General features: G+C 35.3%; 1 protein-coding gene across 4 annotated transcripts in view; it reads right to left on the reverse strand.

Moving 5' to 3' along the window:
• Positions 1-22,725, reverse strand: part of EML4 (EMAP like 4) — a 193,181-nt gene that overhangs the window by 100,443 nt on the left and 70,013 nt on the right. For 2 of the 4 annotated variants that reach the window (XM_036925586.2, XM_036925587.2), the window contains one exon: positions 182-364. In XM_036925586.2, the coding sequence (XP_036781481.2) occupies positions 182-364 (183 nt within the window). Of the gene's footprint in view, positions 1-181; positions 365-9,354; positions 9,719-22,725 lie in introns of those variants that run through there. The other 2 variants (XM_057497260.1, XM_036925585.2) reach the window with 2 other exon arrangements.

The following is a 22,725-nucleotide window of genomic DNA, read 5'->3' on the forward strand; positions in this document are numbered from 1 at the left end:
TTTCTGGGGAATAAAAAGGAAATGGAAAACGAAGTATAATCATAAGTAATCCAAGAGAGAAACTATAGTTTTATATTTCCAATTTTAATGTCACTGATAAAATACACAAGTTTTATATATTATTGCAAAGAAAGTGCTGCAAAAAGCAAGACCCTTCTTACTTTACAACACACTTAATTACCTTTACTTGGGACTGATTTTTTCACTGAGGCTACATGATCTTCAGAGATTGCAAGACGCCTCAAAACATCAGCCAAAGCTGCCTTTAGCACAGTGATTTCATCTTCTTGTTGCTGAACTCGTAACTCAAGAGCTGAGAGGCGATCTTGAACATCAGAAGTACTTGCAGCAGAAATACTATCATCTATAAAATAAAGGAAATATAGAATATTTTTAAATTAAACTGCTTTAGAAAGAATCTAACGATAAATAGGAAAAGCTTATGCCAGGTAAATCTTTTTAAAAGGTGAGAAAAATTGAGGGGACAAAAACATTTTTACACAGACTAACTTCTGTAAAGATTTTCATAGCTATTTGAACTTAAAACAGTGTAAGTTAATATATCTGATGTACAATTAAAATTATGAAAATTTTCCCCATTATTGTACCATGACCTTGATTGTTTTTTTCACCAAAATGTTCCCTAAACATATCACTTTGTAGACTTCTGGAAACTTGCAAGAGAGCAAACTACTTGAGGCATCCGTTTTAATTGTCATTATCATACTTCTCTACGAAAATAAAAAAGTAGTACAAATCATTTCAGTTTTGCTTTATGTATCAGATTGGGAACCACTTGCCTTCAGCAACGATCACCAGAAAGCACTCTTTACTTCTGTATTTACTATCATTCTCCCAAAACCTCAAAATACTGCTATGTAATTAGCAAAATGTTTTTGCTGTTACTTCTTTTCCCCTAATGCTCCAACCTCTCAAAAAAAGGTACGGTCTTTACAAAGTACTTAGCTAATATTTGCCTTAGGTATTTAACAAGACATGCTATAACATAGGAATTACAAACTACTTCTAAAGCTATGTAACTTTAGAGTACCTTGTTTGTTGGGTCAACAGGAATCCAAATATACAGAAATATCGATTGCTATTGCCTAGTTCACTATAATCAGAAAAATTCAGGAGGGAATTTAGACTCTTATATAAGAATGGTTTGCAGCAGTCATTCACACAATAAGGCACAGTGTATCATTTTTCTCATATTAAGATTAATAAGCCATACATCTTCATAAAGACAATTTAACTCAAAACTTGAGTTAAAAAGCATCCTCAGCATTTAAAAAGCAAGCAAAGCTATCACCACTTATTATGAAACAGTAAAAAATACTCATTTGGGATCTTACAAGCCTACAGACCTCTCAGGCACACATATACTCTCTTTTACCTTTAAATGAGGTATTTTAATGACAATCTTTGAGAAGTACTAATATGGAAGGAAACTATCTTCAATTTAGACTTCAAATCCTAGTTCCTTATTAATTAGCTGGGTACCTCAGGCAAATTATTTTACCTCTCTGAACCTCAATTTCTTCATCTTTAATAGGACTGTTATGAGGAAGATGCCTAGGACATGTCTGATATTCAATAAATGTTTAACATGCAACAGCAAAGTACAAAAGGTATAACTGAAAACTTTGGGCACATTTGTTAGATAAAAGGCAGATTTGTCAAACTCTGAGATGAGATTCTTAAGAAAAGGACTGTTAAGAACATTTCAGTCTCACTTTAGAATTTTGTATTTGAGGTCTTTTTCATTTCCACAGAATCTAGCGAAATTCTAGCTGACACATAACTCTAAAATGTGTTATATTATGGCCACTGTGATTTTTGTAGAAAATGCTTTCCTATTTTCCTCCTTCTGGTAGGAAGAGCAGCTCAGCTCTTTTGTAGGAGTCCATTTCTTTGAGGTCCCATTGGGGCTGTCAATCTATGATGCCTCATTCTCTCTACTACCACCCTGAACTATTAATAGATTAACCATACAAAATGACCTTTTTAGTTGGTAAAAATATGATTGACTATTAGCAATTTCCTATGGTTCAATCTAAAAACCACCCTAGGAGTGGTTGTATATGGGCCAAATGGAGTCCTACCAAACTTCTCAGAGAAGGTACATCCATCCTTCTTGGTTTGCCAGCTCTAAGGACATAGACCTAGGGCTATCAGTGATAAAGTGTCTTTACTGCCCTGAGTCCCAGTTCCGGTTTCTGAAGCCTTGGGCTTTCAATTCTGAGAGCTGCTTTAATATTCTTCCCAGCTAATTATGTAGCCTAATAAAATTATCTTTTGCAAGCCATCACTTGCAAGCCATCACTTTCTGTAAGCCAGAAGTCCTGATTAAGTCAGTAAATCACACCTTTCTAAATTGTTCTCAACTTACTAAAGATGAGTTATATAAACTACAACCAAAGACAAAATGTGTACGTCATTTTTATAAACACAATCTTATGTAATATGTTTCATATATAAACATAATCTTTTTTGGGGGGAACGGAGAAGAGGCTGGTGGAAAGATTATCAGGCTATAATGCCAAAGTGATAGTCCTGGGTTTTAGTACTGACAGGGTAACTAGCTTTTACTTTTGTCAAGTCACTTAACTTTTATGGACTTAATTTAAAAAAATTACTTAAGTTTTTATTATGTGAAAGTTGGACAGTCACATGAAAGGTGGTTCAGCTTGTAAAAATCTTACCACAATCTGTTATATACTGTGATAAGACACAAGGAAATTTTTCAAAGGGTATTAACAAGCACAAAGTTAACTATTAACAATGTTCTGCATTATACTGTACCTTTCATATTTATTACCTCATCCCCCTCCTCACACTATCTATGTTTTATAATTGAGGAAACGGTTGAGAAATTCAACACTTTGCCCAAGGTCACCAAACTAGTCTTGATATTTAAGCCTCAAACACAGGACTCTTGACTCACAATTTAAGTGTCCTTCACTCTATTTCATACTGCATCCTAACAATAATCATAGGAAGACAGAATAAATATATTTTTTCACAAATCCATTGAAGGGGTTTAACTACTAAGTGATATCATCTTTTTTTTTTAATGGTCATTTTTTTCTGCTGTGTGAGGACAGACTGGAACAGGTAAAGAGTAAAGGTAAGAAGACCAGGCAGGTTACTGCACTAACCATATGAAACCTAGCCTAAGCTAGGGGTTAAGGTGTCCATGTATCTCAAATATGTTTGCTATCTCAGTATAAATATTATCTATTATCATAATGCTCCTTCTTTCAGTCTCAAGTTTCCCAGTTTGGATGATCAATTACAGGGTCAGCAGCAACTGAGGTGCAAAAGAGCATTAGTAGTTGATCTCTACAGTTCCTTATAGCTCTAATAAAATTCTATAACCCCTTCCTGTTTAAAATCTTGGCTCTTTTCCGGGGACAAGAATCTCTTTGGGAATCCAGTAAAAGCTGTGGTAGAATACTACGTGAACTCTGGTGTTCCACTGCTTGAGTAAATCTGTATGCTACTTAACCAGCATGTGTAATTTCTTCATGCTAGTTACTATTAGTACTTATTTCAGGTTTAGGATTGTTAGATGAAATAATGCACAGCTATATCACGAGGGTTCAATAACTTACTATCCTGTAATGTCCTTTACTACACTGTTTATTAGTGGACTTAGTATTGGATTAAGAAAAGAGTGCAAAAAGCCTCCAGAAAATAGATATATTCTATTTACTCAACCAATATGGTCCTAAAAAGTATATTGTGAATGAGGATATTGTACACTAGAGATTGAGAGAGGAAAAAATAAGAACAAAGTTTTCAAAATGACAACAGTGAGAGTAATAGATTTCCACAAAACTGGAAATGATCTAGTTATCTATGGATGTGGTTAATAAGCTATGATATGTTAAAAAAATGTGAAAGATCTGTAAGACAACATAAGTTGAATGAGCAAACTGCAAGACAGTATGTACTGAATAATTTATTAAAATACACACACACGCACCAAAAACACACTTCTAAAAAAATAAAATAAAAAACTTCATAGTTACATACATACATCAAACTGGTGACAGGGTTACTTACAACCAGGAGAGTGAGATTAGAAAGATAGGGTAAATGGAACTTTCTGCTTTATAGTATAAGTATTTCTATATTGAATTTCACAATGAAAATGTATCGTGTTAAACTTACATTTAAGCTATAAAATACATTACTTCTGAAACTTGATTTCTTAAAACAAGTGTCCTCCAGGTAGTGTTTCAATTTTGTAAAGGAATAGATTAGAGTATAAGACAATTTAAAGCTAGAAAAAAAGAATATCTTAAAGACCTACAATCCCTCCTGCCATTTTACAGATGAATAAAGTACTACTGTAGAATTAGGTGAGCTATTCTTGGTCCCACAGCAAACTGAGGTTAGAGTTCCTTCCTCAGATGACTCTTTTAGAATCCACCGCTCTTTGCTGTTCCTATTTTGAAAACTTAGTTCTTATTTTTTATTTCACTTTCTAATGGGCAACATTCTCATTCATAATAAACATTTTAGGAATATATCTGTTCAGTGAATACAATTTATCTATTTTCCAGAGGCTTTTTACACTCTTTTCTCAATCCAAGTATGTAATAGTTCCCTTTCCCATACTTTTTTTTCACTGCTTCTTCTCATAATAGTTTCTGGCCTTGAGAGTTAAAATATGAACAAATGAATTCTCAAGGGTTCTTAAACTCACTAAGAGTGGGCGGGAGGGGAAGAAAGGAGGTCCATAAACCTCTTATTCCACCAGTCTAATCTATTTATTGGCATAAGTCTCATTTATTAGAAGTGCAAACAACTTTATATGTAACTATTAAACCTTAATTGTAATATTACAGTTTTAAAACTGCAATGACAGCTGTTCATTATGCTTTTAAGACAGTGAATCAGTCTTCTGAATTGTCATGTTACTTTGCAGAGATAAACACACTGTATTCTAATCTAAATATCCCAAAGTTAGCGATCCAACATCATAGCAGAATGAGACATGCCCATACATTCTAGCACCTTTTGAATATCAATGACTTTATGTAAATCTTTCTAAAATGGAATACTTACTTCATCTTCCTAAAAAGGGCATACAATTATAATGTAGCCACTTCTAGATGACTCAGTCTTCACTGTGATTACTTTGTGCTATAAGCACTGTAATAAAATGATGCCCTAGAGGCTATTATATTTCTATTTAAATAATTGAAAGCATTACATTTTCAAATTTCAGATCTTCCTTGATACTTTTTACTTCCCTCTTTGCAGTTAGGATAACTATGCTTGTTTATAGCAACACTCCTTTCCAATCCAATATCCTACATTATGGGACATTGGATAACCAAGCTTTTTTAAATGTATATGAGAAAATAATCTGAAATTACGACCTCTTCTCTTTAAAAATTATTTATGTATATTATATACAACATACATTATGTGTATGACTTATATAATCTAAATACAGAGGGAAAAAGAAGAACATAGCTTCAGGCCTGATAATTTGTGTCACTGGAACCCCAGGGGAAGTGGAGAAAAAGATTTTAGCTGGGAAAAAAAAGTGAAGAAATAATAGCTGAACTTCCCAAATTAAATTAAAATTTACAAATTCATTAAAATTAAGTATATATTGAAATACCTAGCTCTACCACACACAAAAAAATCAAATCTGAGTAAAGGCAAAATTATAAAACCTTTAAAAAGTAATAGAGAGTATTTTCATATCCTGCAAGTAGAGACAAACTTTCCAAATAAGATACAGAAAGCACTCCCCATAAATGTAAAGACTGATATGTAATACAAGTTAGTTACAGGGCTGGTAGTACAGCATGGAGAATACAGTCAATGATTCTGTAACATCTTCCTATGTTGACAGATAGTAACAGCACCAGTTGGGGTGAGGATTTAATAATGTGGGTAACTGTTGAACAATTGTGCTGTATACTTGAAACCCATAAAAGATTGTGTATCAACTATACTTCAATGAAACAAAAAGACTGATATTTAACTATATTGGAATTGAGAATATATGCTTACTAAATGATACAATAAAGACAAAAGGCAACTCACAAACTAGGAAAAGATAGTTGTGAACACCTATAACTGGTAAACGATTAGCATCCTGGATTAAAGAATTCCTACAGATTGGTAAAAAAGACATGCAATCCTATAGAAAAACTGGCAAAGGCCTTGACTAACAACCTTGTGGAAAAGGAAACATAAATGGCCAATGAACATATGAAATGATGCTCAAGCACCTCATTAATAATCTTGGAAAGGAAAATTAAAACTACATGAAATACTATTTTATGCTCTCCAAACTAGCAAAAAATTTAAAATATGACATCACATGTTCATAGATATAGAGTAACATGAACCCTCGTGCATTACTGGTAGGAGGTGAGCTGTGTCAGTGACTTTGGTGGGAAAAAAATCCCAACTTTGGCATCATCTGGTAAAACTGAAGATGCACTCATCCTATTACCAAGCAATTCCACTCTTACGTGTATATACCATGACCTACAGCAAGGTTGGCAAATCTGTTATCAAGGGCCAAAAAGCAAATATTTTAGGCTTCACAGAGCATATAATCTTTGTAGCAACTACTAAGATCCACCTTTGCAACACAAGATGAATACCAAAAAAAAAATGATTGGGTGTAGCTATGTTCCAGTAACACTTTATAAAAACAGGTGGCTTGCATACATACACCAAAAGAATGCTCAAGAATGTTCACAACAGCATAGTTCAAACTACAAACAAGCCGAAAGCAACCTAAATGTCTATCAACTGTAAAATGTGTATATAAATTGTGACGTAACACTCAACAGACTACTACAGATTAGTAAAAATAAACTATGGCTACATGCAACATCAGGTATGAATCTGAGGAATATATACTGATGATTATAAAAAGTCACATGAACTTTATATAAAGCTGAAAAAAGTAAATAATACGTTGTTTAGAATAAAACTATAAAAGCAAGGGAATGATAAACATTAAATTTATGACAATAATTACTTCTGATGGTAGAGGCCAGGGAAGCGTCTACAGGTAAGAACATCTATGTCATAAGAACAATTAAAAGTATTATACTTTTTTGGGGAGTAGGGAAATTGAATGATTTTTTTTCTACTGGAAGAGTTTGAGATATGAGAATGACTAAACTATGTAATAGATTTACTCTACTTTTGGGAGAACAATGAAATCTATTTTGCAAATTAAATTTCAAAACATAATAATGGAGTTGTGTTTCCAAAGAATGCTGAGGTTTTAATGTCAAGAAAATCATTAAAACAGGTGATTTTTGTGGTAGTTTTAAGGGCTAATTGTATGGCCCTAAGAGGTTGTTACTTAGGAACCTTTGGGGGAAAAAAATCCTTCATTTCAAAAAAAGTGTGTTATACAATACATAATATCATCCAAAGAATATTTTTAAAAAATAAGTAATTGGCTTTGTTCTCCCCTTCCTTAAAAGGCACTGATGGTAAGACATTGGGCAGGCCTTATTAATAGAATGGTAATAGCAGATTAGAAGATTAGAGGAGCTAATATGGGTGAAGAATTATTATAAAAAAGTAACAATACCATGCATTCTTTACAGATAAAAGAAAACATGGTACCAGCCTGAAGGAGATACATAGTACTATGTATGGATAAATACAAGGTATACTAAGTAGTTCTTCAAAAGGATGGTATATTTTATAATAGCAGGAGTGACAATATACTATGGAAAGAAAAAAATTTGCAGGGCAACATTTACAGTATATTCTGTGTAGAATTGTAAACCCACAGGTACATATGTACATACAAATGTACACAGAGAATGGATATCACTACAGAAATATGTCTCTGGGAAGTGGAATTTCAGAGGATTTTTGCTTCCTTATACTCTTTCAGATGAATTTTCTACAAAAAAATTTCTTTGTAAACAAAATTTCCCAGTTAAAAAAGCAAAGCTCATGTAATTGTAGATTAATGATAATGAAAAAAGAAAAAAGAAAAATACAGGAAAAAAAAAAGCAAAGCTAATTTTGACTGTGATGTAAACCTGTTTAGTAATGCACCCAAATTTTCAATGCAAATTGGTTAATTTGTAGATTTTTATGCATAGTGAATGAAAATATTTCTGTAAAAGTATAAATATTATGATGTTCAAAAAGAATACTCTCAAGCCAGTAAGAGAAAAATCAGTACAATACATCCAAAGGAAGACCCAGTGTTTAAAAATTTTTCAAAACACAAAACAAAATCACAACAGATTTGTCACATTAGTAAATTCACATCGAAAAACATTTAGCAACTTGATTTTTTTGTTTTGTTCTAAAACAGATTTGGTTGCCTTCTAACACGTCACATAAAGATAAAAATATTTAAGTACTACATCAATAAGTCAGGAACTATGTATCCTACAGCAGTTAAAATTTATTTTTAGAAGTAAACCATAAGAAAATATAAGTAGTTCATACAAATACATTTATATTTATGCAGTTATTCTTTCCTATTTATATTAATATTCTACTTCCAAAAATCAAATCCTTGTCTCAAAGAAGCTTTAATTAAATAAGGCATTTTAACTGTTTAAAGTTTGGGTAGTTTCTTTCTTTAGTAAATCACATTAACTACCTCCTGTTGGCAACATGACTATATGAAAATAAAACTAATTTCTGGTTTCAATGAAATAACAAATAATGTCAACATTTTCTGTTTTAAAAAATGAAGGGTGTTTCTTCCTTGTAAGTCTTACTAGCACAAATTAAAAGAAATCGTGTTAAGTAAAAAAAAAAAAAACTATTTTTGCTATAGTACTCTAATCAGTAGTTCCAGGGAAGGACTTTACTTCTATCACCAGGATCCATTCACAATAAAAACTGTGTTTTTTCAAAATCTTACTTAATTCAACACAGAATTAAAAACAGATATTCAGATATTTCTGCTTTTGATGAATTTTTTTTGTTAGACTTCATAGAAGCAAACATCATGCTTAATTATACAACTGACTTGCTAATATTTACAAGAAGTATATTTTGATTACTTTCCATTAAAAGCTGCTATTTTAATTTTTTCCCTAAATAACAATATGTTGATGATCTTTTTGGGGAGGCAAAAAACATGTTGAGCAAAGCCCACTCTGCCCTCACAGAAGGAATATATTTTATACAGTGATACAGTCTTAAATACTTAATAAAATTATGTAGGCAGCTATTTATGCCATTTTTAACACATATGTTTAAAGGGAGAAGGTAAAAAAGAATGTATCTAAATCCATTTCCAAGTCCTCAGACTTTTGCCAAGAGTAGTATTTTGTAAGACAGGTTTGAACTCCCAGGAAAGGAAAGATACGTTACCCATGCACAAGTTCGTAACTGTAGAGGAACCACACACTGAAGCGAGACCAGGCAAGCTGTCTTCCATTCTTGCCACCTACGTTACAAGCAACATAAACCAGTTCTGTCTACGTTTCCTGCTGCCTTCCCAGATATTTTCAGAGCAAATCCCAGCTCTCTGAATCTCACGACATACTTTACATTCTGAGGAAATCCTCCCCGTCCAGATGGCCTAGCACAAAACACTTCTATGTTGGTATAAATAAAAACTTCTTAAGATAGCTCTTACCCTGCGCTCCTTTGCTCTTAGAACTAAACAAAACGTTTCTACTTATTTATAAAGAGAGACAAAGAAACTACAGGAGGGAGAGCAAACAGAGCATGCCAGCACAGGGGGTACGGTACAGACAAAAAACTTGGGCTGCTTTGGGGAGTGGCTAAATTCCAGGCGTAGGCAGAAACACATGAATTAATGCACCACATGAATATTCACTACAGTAATTTTGTCTGTCCTTGGTAATTGGTTAATGGTAAGGTAAAATTACTTCAAGTACAGAACCCAGTTTTTGTCTTCTGAAACTGAAACACAAAACATACTAAATAATTTCTATAAATATCAGAGATAGAGTCCCCAAAGTGAGTATTTTCTTTACTAGGAAATAAAAACAATGTGCATGCAAAGTGTCAGTCACATTTCCTTTTTCCTTTGGTTTAAAATAAAATGAAATCCACATGAGCTGTAAAGAAACTAAAAGAATGATCACTTTTCAATGATTTTTAAAACCTAGTCTTAACTCTAACATGGCTGATTATAACCATTTCACTAATGTAATATAATGAATGTAATTTAATAACAAGAACACATTTCTTAATTCACTGATTTTCCAAAGTATTTTAAAATAATACAACAGCACTAGTAATTAACCTATAATAAGCAATTTACAACTGGTCAGATATTCTAATTTTAAACCACTCTTGCTTACAATAATGTAAACATATTAGTTAGGTAATTCAAATGATAAATCTTTAGTCTGCCTTACAAAACCATATAAAACCAGGTGAAAGTTAATGAATGCAAATGTATTTATTCTCTTGATAATGCCTTTTAAAGCTAATCAAAGAACAAAACTTAAGTGTCAAATCAAAGCCACTGGCACTTACCACTTCAATTTGTTGCTTTAAGCTTTACATTTATAATTGAGAAAAGCAAATTTAAATCAACCCAAACAGAAACAATGATTGCTATGCGTGTGTGTGCACGTGCACACACATGATACTGTGAAAGGGATGAAACCTAAATCAAACTGAACATTAAGAGCTGTGTTAAAATAATTGAATTAAGGATAAACTGACAGCAAAGGTGATTAAGACTAAGGGGATGAAGCAAAATGATCCAGCTGAGTATTTTTTAAAAGCCTTTATGGAAAAAAGTGGGAACATCAGAAGAGTGTTTCCTCAAGTGAGACTCAGGAAAATAATCTCTTTTTGATTATACCGGGACAGATCCATGAAAGTATAGGAGGCTGCCTGAAGATTAACACAAGTTAAGTGGGCTAGGGAGTGTGCAATGTGTTTGAAACAAAGGACATTTAGCAGAGACCACACAGGTAGAATAAAAGCAGACAGAATGGGAAACAGAATGATACAAAAGAGGCACGGTAGGTACAGAGTAGGAAGGAGTTTGAATTCTTGCTACTGATTGATGAGAGGCTCTGAAGCAGACTGTATTATATTTCTCTTCTGTCATCAGACAAATAAATGTAAGACTGCAGTTTAATAATTCAGATGTCAATTACTCTTCTTTACAAATAAATGTAGCCCGATTAAATTCCAAAGATTGGAAGGGCTGTCAAGAAGTTCTGTAACCAAGTGCTGTCTAACTAGTACGTAACAAAAAGGCTCCTCTTACACATTGCAATATATGGGGCTTCTTTTCACCACCGCCCATTTGTAGACCACTACCAATTTGTAGATTACATACCTTGGGCATTCCTTTCTTCTCAAAGCAAAAATCTGATTTTGGGCCATAAAGTATGTGGTTCCTAATCTCAATTTAGTTTCTATGCTCAAGGATCACCATCTCTCTTTACTATTACAAATCAAGTATCTTTTCTAAAAGGCCTATTTATTCATTAAAGTAATTAGTACTACATATAGAAAATAATCAGTATTACTACCATAAATTAAAAATTAAAGGACAGATTTAAGAAATGCTACTCAAAACACAGAACCGATAGAATATGGTCACTGATTAGATGAGGGGATGAAAGGATGATCCCTGTTTTTATTTGGAAGACTCAGTAAATAGATGGGTAACATTCACTGAGATAGGGAATAAAAGAAAAGAAACAAGGTGGGGAATGAGGAAGTAGAATGATGGGCAGTTTTGGACCTACTCCATTACAGGTCCCTGTAACAAAAGGATAACTAAAGTGTTGGGCTTGAGAGAGATGCCTGGAGATGTACATTTGGGAACTACATTAGGATATAATTGACAGGTGCAGTTATGAGAATTGATTTCTCAGAAGGAGAAGAGAATAGGGTCAAGGTTATTTTAAGGGCAGCCTGAAGAAAATAACCCTGCAGAGAATATAGAATAAAAATGAAAGAAAGATAGTCATAGATTCAGGAGAAAGAGACACAATTTCAAAGACAGCAAAGATATCAAAAGACAAGGACTAAAAATGGTCTACTGGACAGAGAATAATTGTACTGTGGGGGCAAGAATTTAGTATGTTAAACTGTTAAACCACTGTGTTGTATACTTGAAACCAATGTAAGACTGTATGCAAATGGTACTTCAATATAAAAAATATGGTCCATTGTATATGGCAATTATTAGGAAATCTTTACTAGAGAGCATTCAGGGGAGTGATGGAGACAGAAGCATGACTGCAATGCATTGAATTCTGAGTAGGAGGTAAAGATGTCTTTTAAGGAATTTGGTTGAAGATGGAATAGATGCGATGAGGGGTGGGGAGTGCATTACACAAAGTTGATGATGAGGTTTTTGTTTAAGATGGAAAAGCAGTATATTTACAGGGGTTGGGGAAGGAATCAACGACGAAGTGATTTGTACTAACATGGGACAGCAGCAAAATTCTAGTGTTAGAGAAGGTGTGAAGGGCTAAAATAGAATACACAGGGCACAGAATGTGCCTTGAAAAAGGACACTTTTATCTAGGAATGAAGGTAAGATGAGAGCGGGCTCAGACTTTTGTTTTTATACCTTAACTTTTTATCTGTGAGGCAGGAGACAAGGTAACCATCTGAGAGGAATGAGCTGGTTAAAGAACCTGAGCTAAGTGGTAAGGTGTGGAATTGTCTGTATCGTCTTACTCATCATATTGCACGATATTGTTAATTACCTTTTAATATAGTTATTTTAAATTCTCAACTAAACTGTGAAGTCCTCTAGGGAAGAAGCTATTTTTATTTTCCTCTACACCTGGAAAGCACCACTCGTAGCATTAACTCTCCAAATGGTTGATTTACTGTGACCATACTTTAGAATCAGCAGCAAAGACAGGATAAAACAAGGGCAAGATAGAGATCCCTATTACCTTAGGGACATGCAGAGGAACTAGGGCTGCTTTAGAAAAGCAGAAGCCCAGCATTAGAGGTTTCATGGAGCTGGGAGGAGGATCTGGAAGAAACAATTTTAACCAATGTCTGTATGATACAAAAGACAGGTCTCTCTCCCTACTTCAGTCACTGCTTTAAATATTTCTTCCCTTTTTTGGCTTCTTTCTCTGAATATCCCCCTTCCCTCTTTTGTACCTGGACTTTGAGATTATCTATCTGCCTATCTATTCCCTGCTTTTCTTTTCCCTCCTCACCCGTGCCACAATATGCCCAAAATGATGCATATTTTTGTTACTGCTGTCACATTACAGGAAATTTAGCCCAACCATGAATGTATTTTTGCACCACTGGGCTTCAACCCAAGACTACAGACTTACTTACTTATTTTATTAAATCTTTATTTTCATAAGTAAATGAACTAACTGCTTCTATTTCTCATTTTTAAAAACCCACTTCATTCCTTTCCCTGATTCCTGACAAATTCACTGCTTTCTTCATGTATTTAGTCCTAAACTCACTCACACTTTCTCTCTCTTGCACACCCAGGCTCACATACAAACTCCTGGTGAATCATCGGCTTTCAATAGAAAATACAGGATCTGTATTGCTTTGAGAAAAATACTCATATGTGTACCATATAAATTTTCATTAACAAAATTGTTCCTAGAGTACAAAGTTCATGTGTAACTGAAAACATTTAATATGCATACAATAGTTAAGAATTTAGTACTGGATTTAAATTATCTGGATTCAAACACTGGCCTGACCATTTACTAACTGTAGAACCCTGGGCATGCTTTCTGCATATTTATTACAGTATGTCACACAAAATTGAGTTCTTGGTCTATGAACAAGTTTAATGTTTTTCTTTGTTAGGATAAGAAGTAAAAGGAATAGGCTTAAAAAGGACAATATAAATTTTGAAAGCAGACAGGATAGGGGCACTGATTCCCTGCATAGTTGAAAACCTGCAGTTTTCAACTGTTTAACTTTTCATTCCCCCAAAACTTAAGAGAGAATGTAGAGTTGTAAGGACAATTTCAACTTTTTCATAATGTAGCCTAGAGCCACCACTGCTTAAAAGATTATCTATATTTACTCAAATTGTTCAAAGATCAATGAAATGTAATGGCCTTTGTAAACATAGTTGTTTTTCACTGTATCTAGATGTGTTTTTGTAAGGGTTTTTTCATATGCTGTGAGAGATCTGGTTTAAGTAGGTCAAAATCTCTGACACATTACCCTCGCAAGAGGGACAGACTAAAAAAATGGTTATTTTATGTAAGGCAAGGAGAAGAAAGATAACTGGCCAGAGTAAAATTTGCAATCTGTGACTGCTAAATTTAAGATCTCTTCAAAAACAAAATGTTGAGATAATTCAACTTCAGCCTCTTTAAAGGATGTGTTCACAAGTGTAAATGGCTTAGCCTCTTAAGTCAGCAGGTGATTGAAATTAATTTTCACTGATATTACAGACAAAATTAAAAGTGAGAATGACTAGAATGTTAGGACAATAAGCAGTCATATCAGTGCATTTGTGAACTGCTAAAGCATTCTGAAAAGTAATCTAGTAATAGCTATTTAAATTAAAATTATACATACACACTCTTTAATCAAACAATGTATGTAGTAGGAAAAGAAGGGACTATAAGCAGACCTAAGGTCTATCAAAATGAAATCAGGTGAATGAAATATGTATCTAAAATGTGGAATATTGTACACTATTAAAAGAATATATCACCTTTATATATCAATGTGGTGTGGAAGGCTTTCCACAAGCAGTGGACAAGTGAAAAAAGCTAGCTGCCAGTGAGCAAAAGATAATGCATACCCATTCATTGCATACAGTTGATGTCCTCTTTTTAAAACAAACAGACAAAAACTCTGCATGTAGAACAGGAGTCAGCAAATTTTTGTGTAAAGGGCCACAAAGTAAAATATTTAAGGTTTTGCAGGTCAAAAGATCTCTGTCCCAACTAATGAATTCTTCTCTTAGAGCATGAAAGAAGACAGATAATTTCTCTACAAAGGAGCATGGCTATGTTCCAACAAAATTTTATTTATGCACACTTAAGTTAGAATTTCATATAATTTTCATGTGTCATTCTTTTAATTTTTTTCAACCTTTTAAAAATATAAAAAGCATTCTTGGCTCACAGGATGTACAAAAACTAGATTTGGTGCAAGGGTCATAGTTTGCTGACCCCTGATGTAGACGGATACAAACTAAACTGTTAATAAGGATTATCTTAAGGAAAGTTTGATTTGTTAAAATGAGCAAGTACATTATTTATAATTTAAAAATATAAAATAATTTTTAAAGTATCTCTTCTCAAAGGTCAGGAAATCAGTTTTATTAACAAAGTAATTTTTATTAGTAAGGCTAAGTAAGAACTGTTTTCTAACAATCAGACTGTGTGATATATTAATTTTATGACTCTCTCTCCATGGCCACAGAAAGAATAAGGAGAAAAGAGAAATAGCTTTACATTTTTATTTAGCTCCAAATTGGAGAATCTCGTACTTCTTGGTACTTCTTGCTTCAGAGAGTAAATCTCTGCTCATTTATAGTGAGGGTTCTTAAACTGGTAGAAATTGTAAAGATATACAGTACAGAATAGAAACACTATACTTCTGAGAAAAAAATATAAAACTACTTAGTTTTATGAGAATATATGTTTACATTTTCAGAAAAACCTTTCCTAAGCTTTCCATAATAAAGCATATTTTTAAAAAGTTCATTAACACATAGTATTCAAAGGATTTGATACTGTGGATAAAGAACTGACAGAGAGCCTGAAAAAAAGTTATTTTCCAAGCTTGTACCATATGCCCAACAGTATACGGTAGGATATAAAAAGTGAAAGAGATGGTCCTTAACCTTAAAGGAGCTCTCAAAGATACAAAAATCACAAAAGAAAATATTGGCAAACCAAATGCAGCAATATATTCAAAAAGATAATGCATCACAACCAAGCTGAATTTTTGCAACCAATCAATGAAATTTACCACATTAACAGAAAATAAAATCATGTTCAACAGAGAAAAGGCATTTTACAAAATTTAATATCCATTCAAAACAAAAATGTTAAATATTATGAATAGAAGGGAACATTCCTAACCTGATAAAAAGGCACTGTGGCAGATAATTTTGGCATCTCTCTAACACACACACATACATAAACATGTGTGTGCCATCCAAGGTGCTCTTCTTACAATGTCACTGACAGGCACTCCTATCACCAAAAAGCAGGGTCTGTGTTCCCTCCTCTTGTATCTGTGCAGAGCTTGTGACTGCTGCAATCAGAGAATGCCAAGAGTGATGCGACTTATGAGACCAGTTGTAAAAAATAATACAACTTCAGATTCAAGATGGTGGCATGAGAGGTGAGACAGAAATTCCCTCCCAAAACCACATATAGTGTGAAAATACAGTTAATACAATTAGCCCTAAAACAGCAACAGGAAAGAAGGCTGCACCAGACTGCATACAGACCTTAGGAACAGAGCAGACCTCACGACACAGGGTAACGTACAAAAGTCCTGAACAGGCGGAACCCAAGCCCTTCCCTCACCCCAGCTCATCCATGGGAGGAAGAGAAACAGAGCAGGGAGCAGGTGGAAGCCTGAGACTGCTGAACACCCAGCCCTGTAGGTCTGCTTTGGAGCACAAACCTACATTGTGTGGTGCTCTCGAGACTGGTGTGAATGGGCAGCTTGGGCAGGCGGGGTGCCAGAGAGACTGAGATTCCAGCCATTTGTGGGGGACAAGGATCCACATCCGGCCGCTCTGGGACAAAAAAAAGGCAGGCGATCTGACAGTCTTCCTAGTAGCGAGAGGACTCCTGAAGGGGAGCGGTTTGCATGGAGCTTGCTAAGTGGGAGAAAGGATAGGTGGACAAGGTTGTCTGGGCCAACTCTGCCCAGCAGGTTGGGAACTTTGAGGAGCTTCGGACGCTCCATCCCTCTGGCTCCCTAGTCGGCTCCAAGGACCCCCACTGTGACACACAGCCTGCTGTGCATTCCTCCAGGCCTGCCAGCACCTGCTCGCAAACAGCAGTCACTGAGCTGGCGTCAGGCTAGCCACAGGGAGGCCCCACCTACAACAACTACAGATGCCAAGCATAGAGGCTTACACTTGAGTGCTTGGCCCACTGGCTCTGATACTGGAGACAGGCACTGCAGCCAGGAAGCAGGAAACAGCTCTTTACTCCCCTCAGGCACCAGTGCCGCTCCCCTACGACTCCCAACCTCACTCTAGGGGCTGAGCAGCTCCAGAGACTACAGCTTCTCGGCACTAGAGGACACCACACAGAATTATGAAATGTCAAAGGAATCTGGTTCAGACCAAAATATCACAAACCCCAGAAAAAGGCCCAAATGAAACTGAACTCACCAATCTTCCTGAAATAGAGTTTAAAATAAAAATAATAAACATGCTGATGGAGGTACAGAATATTCAATAACTCAGGGATGAATTTAAGATGGAGATTCAATCATTAAGAAATTCCATATGTGAAATGAAACAAAATGGAGGGATATAAAAGCAGATTAGATGTAGTAAAAGAGATGGTAAATGGAACAGAAATTAGAGAAGTGGAATACAAATGAGCTGAGGCACAGAGAGAAAAGAGGATCCCTAAGAATGAAAGAATAATCAGAGAACTGTGTGACCAATCCAAAAGGAACAATATCTGCATTACAGGGGTACCAGAAGAAGAAGAAGAGAGAAAAAGGGGTAGAAAGTGTTATTGAGGAGGTAATTGCTGAAAATTTCCCCAATCTGGGGAAGGAGATAGTCTGTCAAGCCATGGAGGTGCACAGATCTCCCAACACAAAGGACCCAAAGAAGACAACACCAAGACATATAATAATTAAAATGGCAAAGATCAAGGGTAAAGACAGACTTTTAAAAGAAGCTAAAGAGAGAAGAAAGATCACATACAAAGGAAAATGCATCAGGCTATCATGAGATTTCTCAACAGAAACCTTACAGGCCAGAAGGGAGTGGCATGATATATGTAATGAAAAGAAGCAGAAAGGCCTCAAACCAAGAATACTCTACCCGGCAAGGTTATCATTTAAATTTGAAGGAGGGATTAAACAATTTTCAGATAAACAAAAGCTGAGAGAATTTACCTCCCACAAACCACCTCTACAATGCATTTTGGAGAGACTGCTATAGATAGAAGTATTTCTAAGGCTAAATAGATGTCACCAAAGGAAATAAAACCACAGTAAAGTAGAATAATTAATTACGAAGCAGATGCAAAATCAAATCAACTACCCCCAAAGTCAATTAAGGGATTGACAAAGAGTACAGAATATGATACCTAACATAAAGAATGGAGGAGGAAGAAAAAGGAGGAAAAAAAAAAGAATCTTTAGGTTGTGTTTGTAATAGCAGACGAAGTGAGTTAAATTAGACCGTTAGATACTACAGGAATTACCCTTGAACCTTTGGTAACCATGAATCTAAAGCCGCAATGGCAATAAGTACATACCTATCAATAATCACCCTAAATGTAAATGGTCTGAATTCACCAATCAAAAGACATAGTCACTGAATGGATAAAAAAATAAGACCCATCTATATGCTGCCTACAAGAGACTCACTTCAAACCCAAAGACATACACAGACTGAAAGTAAAGGGATGGAAAAATATATTTCATGCAACTAATAGGGACAAAAAAGCAGGAGTTGTAGTACTAGTATCAGACAAGTTAGATTTCAAAACAAAAAAGTCACAAGAGACAAAGAAGGACATTACATAATGAGAAAGGGGTTAGTCCAATAGGACGATATAACACAGGATCGCCTACATATGTGAAACAAATACTAACAGAATTACAGGGGGAAATAGAATGCAATGCATTCATTTTAGGACACTTCAACACACCACTCACTCCAAAGGACACACCAACAGGACAGAAAATAAGTAAAGAAACAGAGGCACTGAACAAGCATTAGAACAGATGGGCCTAACAGACATCTACAGAACACTTTATCCAAAAGCAGCAGGATACACATTCTTCTCAAGTGGACATGGAACATTTTCAAGAATAGATTGTATACTAGGCCACAAAAAGAGCCTCAGTAAATTCAAAAAGATTGAAATTCTACCAACCAGGTTCTCAGATCACAAAGGTATGAAACTAGAAATAAATCACACAAAGAAAATGAAAAAGCCCACAAACACATGGAGGCTTAATAACATGCTCCTAAATAATCAATGGATCAATGACCAAATAAAAACAGATATCAAGCAATATATGGAGACAAATGACAACAATGCAAAATGTGTGGGACGCAGAGAAGGCTGCGCCAAGAGGGAAGTATATTGCAATACAGGCCTACCTCAGGAAAGAAGAACAATTCCATATGAACAGTCTAAACTCACAATTAACGAAACTAGAAAAGGAAGAACAAATGAGGTGCAAAGTCAGCAGGAGGGACATAATAAAGATTAGAGGAGAAATAAGTAAAATTGAGAAGAATAAAACAATAGAAAGAATCAATGAAAGCAGGAGCTGGTTCTTTAGGAAATTAAACAAAACAGATAAACCTCTAGCCAGACTTATCAAGAAAAAAAGAGAGTCTACACACATAAACAGAATCAGAAATGAGAAAGGAAAAATCACTACGGGCACCACAGAAATACAGAGAATTATGAGAGAATACTATGAAAAATTGCATGGTAACAAACTGGATAACGTGGAAGAAATGGGCAAACTTCAAGAAAAATACAACCTTCCAAGGCTGATCCAGGAAGAAACAGAAAATCTGAATAAACCAATTACCAGTAAGGAAATTGAACTGGTAATCACAAAACTACCTAAGAACAAAATACCTGGACCAGATGGTTTCATTGCTGAATTTTATCAAACATTTAGTGAAGACCTAATACACATCCTCCTTAAATTTTCCAAAAAGTAGAAGAGGAGGGAATACTCCCAAACTCATTCTACAAGGCCAACATCACTCTAATACCAAAACCAGGCAAAGACACCACAAAAAGAGTAAATGACAGCCCAATATCCATGATGAACACAGATGCAAAAATCCTCAACAAAATATTAGCAAACCAAATTCAAAAATACATCAAAAAGATCATCCATCATGATCAAGTGGAATTCATCCGAGGGATGCAAGGATGGTACAACATTTGAAAATCCATTAACATCATCTACCACATCAACAAAAAGGACAAAAACGACATGATTATCTCCATAGATGCTGAAAAAGCATTTGACAAAATTCAACATCCATTCATGAAAAAAATTCTCAACAAGATGGGTATAGAGGGCAAGTACCTCAACATGATAAAGGCCATATATGACAAACCCACAGCCAACCATCATACTTAACAGTGAGAAGCTGAAAGCTTTTCCTTTAAGATTAGGAACAAGACAAGGATGCCCACTCTCCCTACTTTAATTCAACATAGTTCTAGAGGTCCTAGCCATGGCAATCAGACAACACAAAGAAATAAAAGGCATCCAGACTGGTAAGGAAGAAGTCAAACTGTCATTGTTTGCAGATGACATGATATTGTATATAAAAAACCCTAAAGAATCCACTCCAAAACTACTACATCTAATATCTGAATTCAGCAAAGTTGCAGTATACAAAATTAATACACAGAAGTCTGCTGCCTTCCTATACACTAATGATGAACTAGCAGAAAGAGAAATCAGGAAAACAATTCCATTCACAATTGCATCAAAAAGAATAAACTACCTCAGAATAAACCTGACAAAGGAAGTGAAAGACCTATACCCTGAAAACTATGGGACACTCCTAAGAGAAATTAGAAAGGATACTAATAAATGGAAACACAACCCATGCTCATACATAGGAAGAATTAATATTGTCAAAATGGCTATCCTGCCTAAAGCAATCTACAGATTCAATGCAATCCCTATAAAAATACCAACAGCATTCTTCAATGAACTAGAGCAAATAGTTCTAAAATTCATATGGAACCACAAAGGACCCCAAATAGCTAATGCAATCCTAAGAAGGAAGAATAAAGCAGGAGGAATTACGCTCCCTGACTTCAAGTTCTACTACAAAGCCACGGTAATCAAGACAATTTGGTACTGGCACAAGAACAGACCTATAGACCAATGGAACAGACTAGAGAGCTCAGACATAAACTTAAGCATATATGGTCAATTAATATACGATAAAGGAGCCATGGATATACAATGGGGAAATGACAGCCTCTTCAACAGCTGGTGTTGGCAAAACTGGACAGCTAGATGTAAGAGAATGAAACTGGGTTATTATCTAACCCCATATACAAAAGTAAACCCAAAATGGATCAAAGACCTGAATGTAACTCATGAAACCATATTCTCTTGGACATAAACATGAGTGACTTCTTTATGAACGTATCTCTCTGGGCAAGGGAAACAAAAGCAAAAATGAACAAGTCGGACTATATAAAGCTGAAAAGTTTCTGTACAGCAAAGGATACCATCAGAAGAACAAAAAGACATCCTATAGTAAGGGAGAATATATTCATAAATGACAGATCCAATAAGGGGTTGACATCCAAATTATATAAAGAGCTCACATACCTCAACAAACAAAAAGCAAACAAGCCAATTAAGAAATGGGCAGAGGAGCTGAACAGACAGTTCTCCAAAGAAGAAATTCAGATGGCCAACAGGCACATGAAAAGATGCTCCACATACCTGATCATCAGAGAAAAGGAATTTAAAACCACAATGAGATATCACCTCACACCAGTTAGGATGGCCAACATCCAAAAGAGAAACCACAACAAATGTTGGTGAGGTTATGGAGAAAGGGGAACCCTCCTACACTGCTGGTGGGAATGTAAACTAGTTCAACCATTGTGGAAGGAAAGCAGTATGGAGGTTCCTCAAAAAGCTCAAAATAGACATACCATTTGACCCAGGAATTTCACTCCTAGGAATTTACCCTAAATATGCAGGAGCCCAGTTTGAAAAAGACATATGCATCCCTATGTTTACTGCTGCACTATTTAAAACAGCCAAGAAATGGAAACAACCTAAGGGTCTATCAGTAGATGAATGGATAAAGAAGATGTGGTACATATACACAATGGAATATTATTCAGCCATAAGAAGAAAACAAATCCTACCATTTGCAACAACATGGATGGAGCTAGAGGGTATTATACTCAGTGAAATAAGCCAGGCGGAGAAAGAGAAGTACCAAATAATTTCACTCATATGTGGAGTATAAGAACAAAGAAAAAACTGAAGGAACAAAACAGCAGCCGACTCACAGAACCCAAGAATGGACTAACAGTTACCAAAGGAAAGGGACTGGGGAGGATGGGTGGGAAGGGACAAGGGGGAAAAGGGGGCATTACGATTAGCACATATAATGTAGTTGGGGCGGACACAGGGAAGGCAGTATAACACAGAGAAGACAAGTAGTGATTCTACAGCATCTTACTATGCTGATGGATAGTGACTGTTAATGGGGTATGTACATGAACAACCATAATGTTGTTCATGTAATTGTACACTGATGATAGCAAAATAAAAAAATTGAAAAAAGAATACAACTTCAACTGGCTTTCTCTCTGTGGTAATGCTTTCTTTAGGAGAAACCAGCCACCATGCTGTGAAGCTCACACTAGCCCATGGTGAGACCACATTGAAGGACTCAGGTGGAGAGGAAATGAGCCTCCCTGCAAAGAGCCAGCATAAACAACCAGACATATATGAGCCTTCAGATGATTCCTCCCTCTGCCTTTGCATCTTGTAGCCAAGGCCTCAGGCAATGTGGAGCAGAGATAAGCC

Source organism: Manis pentadactyla, chromosome 2 (assembly GCF_030020395.1).
Source record: "Manis pentadactyla isolate mManPen7 chromosome 2, mManPen7.hap1, whole genome shotgun sequence".
NCBI lineage: Eukaryota > Metazoa > Chordata > Mammalia > Pholidota > Manidae > Manis > Manis pentadactyla.